General features: G+C 41.0%; 1 protein-coding gene across 2 annotated transcripts; it reads right to left on the bottom strand.

The window, feature by feature from the left end:
• Positions 1–6,398: 6,398 nt before the first annotated feature.
• On the bottom strand, positions 6,399–13,782 carry LOC116300998 (tubulin beta-4 chain). Of its 2 annotated transcripts, none has more exons than XM_089027637.1 (8): positions 13,329–13,782; positions 12,430–12,538; positions 11,542–11,652; positions 10,633–10,877; positions 9,968–10,180; positions 8,990–9,229; positions 8,072–8,326; positions 6,399–6,569 (listed from the first exon to the last, which is right to left on the bottom strand). In XM_089027637.1, exons 1-8 carry the CDS (start codon positions 13,383–13,385, stop codon positions 6,558–6,560), a joined length of 1,242 nt encoding a protein of 413 aa, XP_088883763.1. In that variant the 5' UTR covers positions 13,386–13,782; the 3' UTR covers positions 6,399–6,557. The 2 variants fall into 2 exon arrangements, with proteins under 2 accessions (XP_088883763.1, XP_031565847.1); XM_031709987.2 differs by having other exon boundaries at positions 6,399–6,573; positions 13,329–13,779.
• Positions 13,783–14,562: the final 780 nt, after the last annotated feature.

The raw sequence follows: 14,562 nt of genomic DNA, 5'->3' as shown, positions 1-14,562 counted from the left end.
GTGGACGGAAAGACGGTGGATTTTAACGGACGTAAGATCAATCTTGTTTTGGAATTCATATAATGGGCCGCGTAGAGGACAAACTTAAAAGGATTTACTATGGGCCGGAAGGCTATTGGAGAGGAGCGTCAGCTATCAAGAAACTCGCGACCGCGGCCAGGGTATCAGACGAAACGGCTAAGAACTGGTTAAGAAAACAAACCCTCTGGCAGGTTTATCTTCCCGTGCCTAAGTACATTCCCAGGCCCAGCTTCACCGTAAATACCCCCAATGAAGTTCATCAGGCGGATTTGCTTTTCTTACCGCACGATAAGGTGAGAAAGAAGACCTATAGGTACGCTTTGACCGTAGTCGATATCGCAAGCAGATACAAGGACACCGAACCTATAACCAGCAAGGATTCTGGGGAAGTCGCAGAAGCCCTAGGTAGGGTTTATAAGCGCGTCTTGAAATGGCCTAAGCTGCTGCAAGTGGATGCGGGGACGGAGTTTATGGGCGTGGTTACCAAGACCCTGAAAGACCACGACACTAAGATTAGAAGAGCTAAAGCAGAGTACCACAGGGGTCAGAGCATCGTCGAAAGATTCAATAAGACCCTGGCCGAGCGTCTCTTTGGATACCAGTATTGGAAAGAGCTGGAAGATCCCTCCAAACGCAATAGGGAATGGACTCAGAGGCTCCCCCAGGTCGTCGCAGCTTTGAACAACGAGGCGGCCAGGGCTACGGGAATGAAACCCAGGGATGCCATAAAAAAGAAACACGTGGAACACAAGTCCTTCATCAGAAGTTCGAGGGCGGTCTTCCCCCATGAAAAGAAATTAGGTAATGTCACGGTTCGATATCTCTATGAGCCGGGTGAATTAGAAGGAGGATCCAAAAGAGCTACGGATCCTAATTGGTCTTTGGAAACTTACCAGATCCGAAGTGCGATAGCTAAGAAGGGTCAGCCCATCTTGTATTATCTTCATGATGGTCCCACGCGTGGGTTCGTCAAAGAAGAACTGCTTATCGTGTGATGTCCGAATGCTATCGTATGCACTCCGTCATCACACATCCATCGCTTACCGTCAAATGCAGACAGTGACACCTTCTCCTGCGTGACGTTATGTATCTGATGACCATAGCTGCGCAGGCTGTTCATCTTATGCCGCTGTTCCTTGCGTGTTCGTAATACGTTGAGGTAGGACTCGTGCGTAATGTCCTTCTTAACCACATACTTTTTTACGCCTTTAGCTTTCTTTTCTACGCCGTCTAACTTTAGCACGCTGTACATCTTTGGTTTCAGACCCACGTATTCCACGATGGGTTTTCCTAACATTTCGTCTTTCATCTTCCCAATTACCTTCTTATTCTTCGCAGAGTAAAGGAAGTGCTCCTTCGGGTAACCGCTGGTGTCGTACTCGTCTATGTCGGGGAGGCAGTCTTTGTAAACGTCTTCCGTTTGCACTTCTAGAATTAGGGAGTCGGTGTCTGTGTACAGGAGGCGACAGCGGTCTCCGTACTTTGGCTTAAGCTTATCGTAGTAGAACTCATACATCAGCAGTTTTGATAGGTCCAGCACTGTAAACCCCGTGTATACGGGTTTATTCAGGAATAGATTCGCTTTCTTCATGTGAATCACGTAGAAGTTTAACATTTCTACGTATCTAACGAAGCCTGGCTGTGACAAGTATGCTTCTGCTTCCTCTTTGGTGCTGACTATTTTTACGCTTAGGCGCTTGCGGATGTTCTCCATTGTCTTTCCGAACACGCTGTTGTTCATCAGTTTGAAGAGATTTTTCTCGAAGTCATTTTTCGCTGCGGTACGCTTTTGCGTGTTAAAGTCAATGTAGGGGCGCATCCAGGGTTCCTGCGTGAATTTTAGGACTCTGTGGATCTTCTCTACGCGCATTCCGTGTCGCACGTAGAACTGCAGGTTGCGGTAATGTACCACATACTTCTTCTTATCCATCAGGTTCATAGTTAGTTTCCTGTACGGTTTGTAACCAGGGCACATTTGCTTTTGCAGCGGACTTAGCTGCTTAAATGGTATCTCTATCGCTTCTGGTGCTAAGGGGAACTCATTGTGTTCGTCGTGCAGGCGCTCTGGGTACTCCAGATCCACTTCTAAGACGTAACCCTTGTCTTCCTCCTTTCCTACCTGCATGTAGAAGTCTATCGGCTTCACTGGATCCCATTCGAAGTCTCTCACAGGTAGGTACTGTGACATTGCCCAACCATAAAGGTTATTCGCATCCAGGTAGTAAATGTATGTGGTTGGTTTCTCTGGGTCGTGCTCTACTAAGGGGTTGTTTGCGCGGGCGTAACGTCGGCTGGGTCCGCATACGCCGCCACGAATACCGTCTTCCATAAACCGATACATGTCGTACTCCGTTAGGAGATCCAACTGCGCATTTGTCTTCTTTAACAAAGCACTCCAGCTGAGCCCAGGAGCCGTGTAGAAATTAGCGGGATCCAATCCGTAATATTCCATAGCCATCTTTCTGAAGCTTTGGAAAACATCTGCGAGCAGCACTACGTCAGACCTTAGGTAGATGTCGTGGTAGTCACCCATGTTCTCACAGGAGTACTTTTCCCACACATCTAACGCATGCTGGTACTCCTCGTCCTTTATACCAGACTCGTTTAGGGTGCTGTAGAATTTCTCTTTGGGTGGTAGGGGTTCTTCGAATCGATCCCAGGAGTCCATGTATTCGTATGGGTAGACTCCTTTCCTTTCCGCGCCGTATTGACTGGAAATGGGAAAGTTGGTGTTATACTTTACGAGGTTTGCTAAGGAGTCCGCCATAAACTGCTGCGAATCTAAGAACTTTAGCTTACCCACAGTTACGGACATGTAGCGCTCTTTGTTGTTGGGTATGCATTTGACGTCGGAGCCGTCTGTTCCTTGTAGTAGCAAATGGGAGTCGTAACCGCGGAGGTTGTGAAAGAACACCGGAATCTCCATGTCTGGATTTACTTTGAAGTTTATATTGCATTTCCAATGAGCCGCTCCTCTGTATTTACCCGTGATGTGGCAGTGATCCCTAACCTTATCCACATAGAAATCCTCAACAAATGCTTTGTGGCAGTGAATGCAGTGCGTGGAGGGCTTTCCCGGCTTCTCACCTTTCTTAGCATACTTCCCGCATTTAAAATGAGCTTCTCCTAAATACTTTCCATCTTCATCCCACGCTTTCTTGGCTCGTCTTCCAAACTGAAGAAGCGTATGTTGGCAAATGTGGCATTTTTTTGCCTTGTTAAAAGCCTCCTGGTTCTCTTTGGTAAATTCCATCTTCTTTGGACGTCTTAATTGTTCTCTAATCTCCCCCTCCTCTTCTCGCAATGCTTCTAGAAACTCATTAGCTGCGTTCTTACCTCGGTAAATCACAGGAGGGTCGGCCTTACCGTCTGATCTGACTACTATGTAACCAAAGGAGCAGATCTCGTGTAATCCCACCTTATTCGTGGCACCACTTTTCTGCTCTTCCTTAGTTATCAACTCTTCAAAGTCTGCATATATCACGTAAGGCACCTGCATCTGCTTTTGATGGTCTGAGTAGGATAGGTTCTTATCTGTAGGCATCTGGATCCGTTGCGCCACTTCTTCGACTCCGCGACATATTTCGTCGTGTTTCTTTAGGGTATTTAAGGATGTAAATGACAGCAAGCAGCAGTCGCAGAAGTACTTTTTACCTTTGTGCTTAGTATGTCTGTAGAATAGTCTGCTAATGTGTTTAACCCATGAGTAGTGTCCGCCGTGGTAGAATAAATGTATGCGCTCTCCTTTACTTTTTGACAGAACTAACGGTACTATCGTCTGCTCTCTGACTCCGTAAACGTTAATTGCTAGATCGTTTATTTCCTCAAATATGGGGATGTCTATCAACTGCATGGGAAATTCCACACCATCCCACTCTAAATCATCTGTGGGATACTTACTTGTCCTACAGGGATCCTTCTCTGCTGGATACAGTGCAGACCTGATTGCCCACATAAAGCATCGATTGTCTTCATTCTTCACGTTTACAATAGCCTTCTTCCTTTCTACCCACGTTGGTAGCGGTACGTAACTCCCCCCTCGTATGGGTACGTACCTGGCTATACTTATCTCTATTCCTTCAACCTCCTCTACTGTCCAACCTGATCCTTCTTTCGTGTAGTTAGACAGCGACTCCATTATTGCTTCTAAGGCTTCGCTGAGTGACCTATCCAGATTGGTGGACTCTAATATCACTAACGACTTTGATCGCAGCATTGCTGTCGTCGTTGCCTCATCTTTTGACAAACTTACTTCTACCATTATACTCGCTTTCAGGGCTCCTAATTCTTCTATGCCTTTTCGAAGCGTTCTCTTGACCTTCCTTTCTGACTGACGCCAAAACTGTCTAACATCAATCTCACCGTTACCGGGTATTGACACCGTTTCGAAATTGCTTTGGGATTCCATCTATATAATAGGAGATATCTTATACCTAATTCCAGACCCTTTTCAGATCGTCGTAGTCATACTCACAATCCTGACAATGCCAAAACAATTTAACCTTAGTCTCAAACTTCTTACCACATCCACAATTATAGCTGCTCATACATTTCGTCTTCATCTTTAAATGCTTCTTCAAGTCCACTTCTTTCTTAAAAGTTCTCTTACATTCTTCGCACTCCATATATAGACTAACATATTTGCGCTGTTGCCCCCAACCACACTTGGAGTGGGTTGTTTCCGTAGGTGGATTTTTGACGCGGGTCTTACCCCGTGTTGAGATTGCGCTGGAACCCCCATTCCCTATACTACTACAAGTCCTTTCCAAAAACTGATGTTATGTTATTACGAGTTGTTCCAGAAAAATTAAAATACGTAAACAATGTCCAAATTTAGCACATATAGTAGCTCAAGCATGTGATTTTCACAATATTGTCCTGCTGTTCCGCATTAAAAATCGATCTATGGCTGCAGAGATTTAGAGAAAAATTTATTTTATGCTCAATTACTGCTCGTAATTGAGTCACCTTATATTAAGCTAACTACAGGTATATTAAGTCAAACATTCAAAAATATTTAAAAAATCAAATTAATATAGTCTGATGGTGGTGGGATAATTTGCTTAATTAAGCCATAAAATAAGTAAATTAAAGCAAAGCAAAGCAAAGCAAAGCAAAGCAAAGCAAAGCGAAGCAAAGCAAAGCAAAGCAAAGCAAAGCAAAGCAAAGCAAAGCAAAGCAAAGCAAAGCAAAGCAAAGCAAAGCAAAGCAAAGCAAAGCAAAGCAAAGCAAAGCAAAGCAAATAAAAACACAGCAAAGCAAAGCAAAGCAAAGCAAAGCAAAGCAAAGCAAAGCAAAGCAAAGCAAAGCAAAGCAAAGCAAAGCAAAGCAAAGCAAAGCAAAGCAAAACACAGCAAAGCAAAGCAAGCAAAGCAAAGCAAAGCAAAGCATCTTTTATTTATATCATTTTAGGTAATAATGAAATATTGTACTTGAAAAAGTGCAATAACAGTTATAACAAGGCCTTTTCAAGGTCAAACGGACATACTTATTCTTTTAGCAGTTTTGCAAATGAATGATTGACCCTTTTAAATGGCAAAAGATGGAATGCAGACCAAAGCTGTTGACTTATAATCAATTCATGCAATTTAGTTAATAATTTCAAAGAAAATCAGAAATAAGAGGATAAATGGATCAAAATATGCTAGTATGCAATGTATATGCTTGTATGTCTGGTATAAAGATTTAAAAAATCCTAAAAAATTGCCTACATTAAGATTAAGAAATATTTAATAGTATAAAACAGTACTTGAGGGCCATGCAAGTAAAACGATGGTGGTCGACGCAAGGCAAACAATTTCAGCCAAACAGACTGTGCTGCAGGAGTTTGCACGTGGAACATATAGTAAATAAATTTCGTTGACTGAATGAGCCGGTTTCTCAGTTCTGAATTCAATTATCGAAGTTTAAAACCTGTTGTTCAATTGGATCACGTTAGCTAAAAAACTTCCCATATTCAGGAAACTAGCTATGCGATCGACGTCACACTTCAGACATAAGGCATTAAAGTGTTTAATAAAAAGACCTTTTTTTCAAAAAATCTTTCGCTTTTAAGATTGCAAGCATCAATTGAAGTTCATCGAACTCTGGAAAAAACGTCTGGGCTGATCTGCGTTAGGACAAGGCTAACCCACAAATCAAACCCTGAAACAACCTCTGGGCTAATCTAGGTCAGGGTACGGCTAACCATAGGCAATGTCCTGAAACAACCCCTGGACTGATAAAAGTCAGAGCACCAATAACTCACAGGTACAATTTGGATTTTAGCTTGTTGGGTTTTGCGCAGGGTAAACATATAAATAGCGATAAATTGAGTCTGCATACCTTGAAATTAACAGCGGTATGTTTTGTTGAAAAAAAGGATCCCTTCGAATTCCTTTTGAAATTACGCGATTATTTTTTATTTCAACAATTTATGGTTACAAACTTAATAAGGAGCTAGGCTTCAGCCTCAAACACCTCTTCCTCAGGTTCTTCATCGTAGTCATCTTCAGCAGTAGCTTCCTGATACTGCTGATATTCTGATACCAAGTCGTTCATGTTTGATTCTGCCTACACAAAACACGAACATTAAGCATTATTTGATTAGTGTTCATTATTATAAATATCTCTTTCTATTTAGATGTGCGCGATGGCTGTATGACTGACAGCACTTTCGTTTTACTATCATCGTCTTCGTCTTCATTATCATCATCTTCATAATAATAATAATAATAATAATCATAATCATAAGCATCATCATTTTCATCACCATCAACAACATGACTTTCATCACCATCAAGATCTTGATTATCGCCACATCATGCATCATCATCATTATCGTCACTATCATCAAAATCACCATCACTATCACCAGTAGGACGATGCAGGATTATTTTAATCTTCACACCATCACCATCACCATCACCACCACCATCACCATCACCATCACCATCACCATCACCATCACCATCACCATCACCATCACAAACACCATAACCATCAACACTGACCATCATCACCATCAACATCACCATTACAACCAACGCCACCATCACCACCAACATCACCGTTAGTGCAATTTTTGTATGACTGTGAAAAGCTCTGTGCCGTATACGTGCTTTGCCGTGACCGTGGTTTCTAGAATTTTGATTGGCTGATTTTTTTTCTCGCGCAATGTGATTGGTCTGACAGTGCCGTGACCTTGGCGTGGCCGTGTCTGCGCTGGTTTTATGTCGTGTTCCGGGTATTCGATTGGATGGAGAGTAAATTCTCGTGCAATGTGATTGGTCTGGCGTATCCCTTGCCTGGTCACGACTGTGTTTACGCCGTGAGGTTTTCACAGTCATACGAAAACTGCTCTACCACCATTACCATCATTACCACCAACACCACCATTACCATCAACACCACCATTACCCCCAACATCACCATTACCACAAACACCATCATTACCACAAACACCATCATTACCACCAACACCATCATCACCAACAACACTATAATTACCACCATCACCACCACCATCACCACCATCACCACCATCACCACCATCATCACCACCATTACCACAAACACCACCATCACCACCAACACCACCATTACCATCAACATCACCGTCACCACCATTACCACCAACACCCCCATTACCACCAACATCACCACCACCACCATTACCATCAACATCATCATCACCACCAACATCACCATTACCACCAACACTCCCATTACCACCAACATCACCATTACCATCAAAACCATCACCATCACCATTACCACCAACACTCCCATTACCACCAACATCACCATTACCATAAACAACATCTTCACCACCATGGTACTAACAACATCATGATAATGTTTTATGAGGCGCTTTAACTCTCCTAAGTGATCTTCAGTACGGACCAAATAAATATGAAATAACTACATGGAAAAGTTTTTTTTAAATCGTAAAAGATAAAACAAAGCCTACAATTTATTTTTTTAATTATTTAAAGGTTCTTATCATTAATATGTGAAAACAATCATACATGACACAATGTTGGTTTGATAATGGTGGGGACATACATACCTCGGTGAATTCCATTTCATCCATTCCTTCGCCAGTGTACCAATGAAGAAAAGCTCTACGCCTAAACATGGCGGTAAACTGCTCCGCGATTCTCTTGAACAGCTCTTGAATGCTAGTGCTGTTACCGATGAAAGTGCCTGACATTTTGAGCCCACGAGGAGGGATATCACAGACAGCGGTCTTCACGTTGTTGGGAATCCATTCCACGAAGTAAGAACTGTTTCTGTTCTGTACATTTAGCATCTGTTCGTCAACCTTCAAGAAAGCCAATGTCAATACCATGGATGGGTGCAGAGCCGGGAACGTGAAAGATTATTAATATTTTTATATTCAGGGAACTTATGGTAAGGTAGATAACATATGAAGTAAATAATACTATATGTAATGAGCTAAGAATGAATAAAGACAAAACGTATAAAGCGCCACTGAACAAAATACAGCTAATTCCCAAGATAGAGAAGAGAGAGAGAGAAAGAGAGAGAAAGAGGGAGGGAGGGGGGAGCTAGGGAGGGGAGGGAGAAATGGAGCTAAGGAAAATGAAAGCAAGAAAGCAAAGAAGGAACTTAAGGAAGGAAGTGGCTGATCATGAGCTTTACACCAGTGTGTATAAATGGCGAGATCCTGATCCTGACTTAAACTAGCAGCTAAAGCTGACAGTAGTCCCCTTCACAGTTTCCGGCGCCATCTTGAAAGGTGAGCTTGCAATGATAGAGACATGTCAACAATTGTCCAAGGTGTTAAAAAGGGTATCTATCATTGCATGCTCACCGTTCGTCTCGCTTCGATGCAAAGGCACGGATACCTTTCAAGATGGCGAAGGGAAATGTAAAAGGGACTATTACATATACACTATAAAAGTGCACGTTACACAGTGGATTATGCGGTGATCTTTACTTCGAGTGATACATTCTACCCTACCTCTTTCATCGACATCTTCCCTCTGAAAATGGCTGCAACAGTCAAATATCGACCGTGCCTTGGATCACAAGCAGCCATCATGTTCTTGGCGTCAAACATTTGTTGAGTAAGTTCAGGAACGGTCAAAGATCTAAAGGACTGCGAGCTACGGCTGCTCAGCGGTGCGAATCCCGGAATGAAAAAGTGAAGACGCGGGAATGGAACCATGTTGACAGCAAGCTTTCGAAGATCGGCGTTTAACTGTAATCGATAAAAAATAAATGTACGTAAAGTAAAATGCGGAGTATAACTAGAATTCCCTCCAATTTTATCGATACCCTGAAGAAAACCTGTAGCGGGCTTATCAATGTCAGGCAAGGGCATCGAATCACAATTTAGCTGGTGAGAATTTTGCGGCGAGAAGAAAACCAGAGAAAGCGTAGAAAAAACTCTCTAATCAAAGGAGCAAGATTGTTGGCTCTCTCCCGTCATTTAGCGGTTTTCTCCGGGTTCTCCGGTTTTCCTCCCTCGGCAAAACCCAACACGCTAAAGCCCAATGCAATCTACGAGTTAACCGTGCCCTGACTCAGCTATATCAGCCAAGAGGTTGTCGAGGAATAAGTAGGTATACGTAATGTTAATGTCTTTACTTATAAAATTTAAGGTTTTTTAATATATATCTAATTGCAGTGTCAATGACAACCAGGAGGGAGCGTCTCTATTGTTTCCCGCCTCGCATTTCAAGAAAGTGTTGTTTCCATACGTCACGTCACACAGCAACCGATGGATTGCTTCGGGATTCTTGTTCTTGTCGATGTAAGTATATCTTGACCCCCTTATCCGTCATCTAATCCGTCTTCTATCCGTCATCTATCCGTCTTCAAAGTTCGCATCATTTTGAAAATTTAATGAGCTGGAACATGATGTCGGGAATAGGAAAAACACTTTTCTAGCTATCATTTTCCTAGAGACGCCCCCTCCTTCCTGATGACAACATACCTGTCCTGGAAACCGCAAGCAAGTAGTGATGCCACTCATAGTTGCCGACACCAAATGATTCAAATCCCCGTATGTGGGTGTGGTTAGTTTCAGAGTCCTGAAGCAAATGTCATATAGTGCTTCATTATCGATACAAAACGTCTCGTCCGTGTTCTCCACCAACTGGTGGACGGAGAGAGTGGCATTGTAGGGTTCGACAACTGTGTCAGACACCTGAATGGAAAAAAATAAGATTTCTTTTTAGAAATAAAAGGATTGATTGATTAACAGAGTTCTTAAGGAAGAAGGGTCCTTTCTTAGCCCTTCTGAGCATCGAGTTCTTCTGCGACTTAATTAACTGTAACTTATACTATTCAACTTATTTATTCATTATCGTGCGCGTAAAAAGTAGAATAAACTTTATTTAACGTCGTTATTTTGTCGACAGTCCGTCGGTAGTCCGTAGGTAGTTTATGTAAAGTAGTGGTGACTTTTAGTAGCAGTTACAATCGTAGCGAGATACACAAGACCCTTGCCAGCTTCCACAGGTATCTATCAATTTGTCTTTTCATCTCTGGGCTTCCTGTGGAAGGTTTCATGGTATGTTGCTATTGCAGTGCTAATGCCAACTCTACCCATTTTTTCCCTCATCCTCGGAATGTCTAATACCCCAAGTAATGAATTACCTTTGGTGATGGAACGACACTGAATGAGTTCATTATCCTATCCGGGTACTCTTCTCGAATCTTTGAGATCAATAGAGTACCCATACCAGCCCCAGTACCACCCCCAAGGGAGTGCGTAAGCTGGAATCCCTGCATACAGTCACAGCCTTCTGCTTCCTTTCTGATCACGTCGAGAACGCTGTCTACTAGCTCAGCACCCTCGGTATAATGTCCCTTGGCCCAATTATTGCCAGCACCACTCTGACCTGGGTTAAACAAATAGTGCAAAAAACGTTTATCAAAAACTATGCAGCTTTTAAAAAAAATTATTATTATACGGTATCATACTTTACTGGAGCAATAGCGTAGCTTAGCATTTAAGCGCTTGAGAATAAATTTATGCCAGTTAAACAAAGAATAAACATGGCTGCCGCATGAGTAAGACCCAAGGTCTATGAAGATTTCTTTTGGTTCTTCGATATAATTTTGAGTAAAGTGCTTCCAGACAGCTGATCCGAAACACATGGGTAGCTTATAACACAAGCTGCATATAATAATGCTATTTCTTAAAGTATATTATATTCTATACGCGAAATGTCGAAAATTTGAAAGAAATTTCAAAATGTTTTGAGGTTGGTATAAGCGAAAAACCCTGCTCAAGTGAATGATTTAAAGCACCCAAAAAAATGAACCAAGGTTTTTAAAATTTGTTTGTGTGGATGTATGTTGTGTGTGGTGGTAATGTTTTAGGTGGTTGAGGTGGGAGGGGGGGGGGGAGGAGAGAGGTTTAAGGTGGCGTTGGGGGAGTGGGGAGTGGGGAGGGTGGAGGGGGGGGGGGGGGGGGGAGAAGGCGGACCGTGAATTAGGTTTGGAGAGATCACGTAAAAATTTATTAGAAAGTATAAAACAAACGAGCAGGCAAAATCTTACCGAAGACAAAGTTATCAGGTCGAAAGATTTGACCGAACGGACTGGCTCGGACGGAATCCATAGTGCCAGGCTCCAGATCGGCCATAATAGCACGAGGAACATACTTTCCAGCTGCAGAAAAACAAAGATAAGTAACAAAGCAATATCAATTAAACCTGACCTGATATAGAGCATGTGCACGTGGCGTCATAGTCGCCATCTTGGTGGACGATAAAAAAGCATTTCTCATTAGCTTGATCTCTTTGAGATCAACCAACATGGCGGCTTTTTCATTGTTATTCATATCTCCAGGGATTATGAAACACATGGTTTCACACACTTGTATTGCGTCTCAAAAACTATATTCGATTCGAAGATCATAATATTGATGTCACGTGACTGACTCGACTAACCGGCAGGTGTGAATAATTGCCCGCCTCTAAACACAGTCAACATATATCAATATTTAATCATTCGAAAAACGATCTTTGAAACGAAATTAAAAATAAATTCAAATTCAAATTTTCTTAAATTTCCTGGTATTTTGAAAAGCCCACTTTTTGACTTGATCATGATCGGTACAATATACATATACAACTATTTCAAAAAGCGTTGTCATCGCCAAAGGTTATAGGCGATAAGTCATTCCGAGACGGAAATGGTTTCGTAGTCGACTACCGAACAGCAATGAATCAGTCTCAACACTAAGGTCCAAGTTCTTGACGAGAATAAGGAGCAGAACCACAAGTCATTCTAGCTATTCTTGGATCTTAGAGTGACATACATCCTATCGCTTTTCGTCTGTCGCCTATTGCCTATCGCCTTTAGCGATGACCACGTTTTTGAAAGTAGGTGTATAAGTCATAGTTAATAAGAGAATAGCACAAATAAATTTGTGATGAAACTTACATAAAGCTTCATTGTAGTATACATTGATTCTCTCGAGTTGTAGGTCGGAATCACCATGATATATGCCTGTCGGGTCGATGCCATGCTCGTCAGATATCACTTCCCAAAACTGAAAGAATCAAAAATCAAAATATATTATTAAATCGTTGGAGTAAAATTAAAAATCTCTTAGAACACACCACCTACATATACTTTACCTACATATACTTTATTTACCAACCAACCCACCCACAAATACAATTTTAACCCATGCAAAGTCATGCTCACCACTATCACTATTTATGAGAATTTTTTGTCCTTTGCAGTCAAGACCAAGGTTACTGTAATTTAAGCGCGTACTTTGTAGTTTTAAAAATGTCAACGAAAAATGAGATTTCCTTAAATACAAAGGAAGATATTTCCATTTTTAGCCTTGAAAATCCCTCTATTTATCAAGAATCAAAGGCTGAAAACTGAAAGAATTGCTCATCAATATCAGATGCAGGAAATTCGAGATACGATATTTAATTCTTTCAGTTCAAATTTAAAAACCATGCACTCAGAGGCTCCTTTTTGTCTCCTTTGTTTTCGGGGAGAGGTCGGGGGAAAAAAGCGAATGCCGATCCAGCAAAAGAAAAGTAGTCTCGGTCAGAAGGGAAATACACTCTACTTTTAATGAAAAAGAAAAATCGATTTTCAAGAATCGAGATTGCTCAGGCGATAGCACGATAGCACAGAAAATAACTGTTTGCTCGGAGTCCAGTAGATTATGTTGACTTGGTCTAAGAAGGCAGTCATTCAATTCAGTGAAGTGTTCGTGATCATTACATTTAGGTTTGGAAATATCCAAAATATTTTGTAATCAAATTAGAATTAAAACCTAAAATATTGAGCTATCAAATGGAGTATTTTAGTCTTACCTTGGCTCCGATTTGGTTTCCGCATTGTCCAACCTGAAGATGTACAATTTCCCTCATCGTGAAAACTGAATTTGGTCAAAATATCGTCTTACAGCGGCTACTAAAGATGGAGCTTGTGGGAATGATTTTTGGCGGCTTGTGTTGGGTGTGTCGATGCAAATTTCCACGTTTCTATCGGATTCGTTCAACTTATATATGTGCTAAAGTATATCAATTCAATTATTTTGAGTCGGCTACTGAAATGGTTTATTATGGCGATCGATAACTTGATAGATTATTATTTAAATGTTGGATGGAACAACCAAAGGTGTTTTTACTTCGCTCAATATTCTATTATACCAGCTGTGTTGATGCATACCATTGAAGCCATTTAAGGTCCACAAGCCATATTTCTAAAACGCTGCAGCAATTTCTTTTCGTCTATCTAATTATTAATGAAGACAGACACGTGCCAAATTTATTAACTAAATTAATTCATCTGCTAAAATAATGCGAATGAAAAATCACCAAAAAAAACAAAAACATATCCAATTATATTTGTGAATCGTTTTTGCATGCATATTCTTGATATTTGAAGGATTCCAATTCATTCTAAGTAATTATCATGTAGTTTGAGAGAGGAATTAATTTATTAATACAATTCGTTTTATCGGAAAGATCTCTTGTTTTGAAAAATCAAACAGCAATACATTTTGTGGGCTTGAATCAGTGGTCGTTCAATACAATTTTATTATCCCAAGTACAGCTCGAAAATTAATTTCCAAGCTATTAGTTTTCACAGCTGCCATGTTGGATGAATTTAACAAAATATTCGCCATTAGTCTCTTTCGTTATATCGTCCAACATGGCCGCCGTGTCTTTTGTTATTTCATTCTCTTGGGAATGATTGAAAACCAGCAATAGGGCTCTGTAAAATCATTTTAATTTACTGCACTAGAATAGACTGATTCACTATTAGTTGCTTCAGAAAAGTATTCACATCAAAGGCAAAAAGAACATTATAAATATTTCAAACAATGCTTTCTTTCTTCAGGAAATGAGGATAGACTTGGTGAAGTCTTGTGAAGCGTCTTTTAAAAGAGATGATTTGTTTTTTAACATTTAAAATATTTTTTGCGTCCAATTCGTAGACAGTCTATCTTTCTAAAACGAGAAAAAAAGTACAATGATGAGCTAAAACTGATCATGAGCGAAGAAAAAACAATAGAGCTATTTAAAATTTTAGTTTTAGATT

This window comes from Actinia tenebrosa, unplaced genomic scaffold (genome assembly GCF_029948245.1).
Source record: "Actinia tenebrosa isolate PJP-AT-01 unplaced genomic scaffold, QUT_ActTen_1.0 PGA_scaffold11__36_contigs__length_13525064, whole genome shotgun sequence".
In the NCBI taxonomy this organism is placed as follows: Eukaryota; Metazoa; Cnidaria; class Anthozoa; order Actiniaria; family Actiniidae; genus Actinia; species Actinia tenebrosa.
This window is presented reverse-complemented; position numbering and strand designations above follow the sequence as displayed.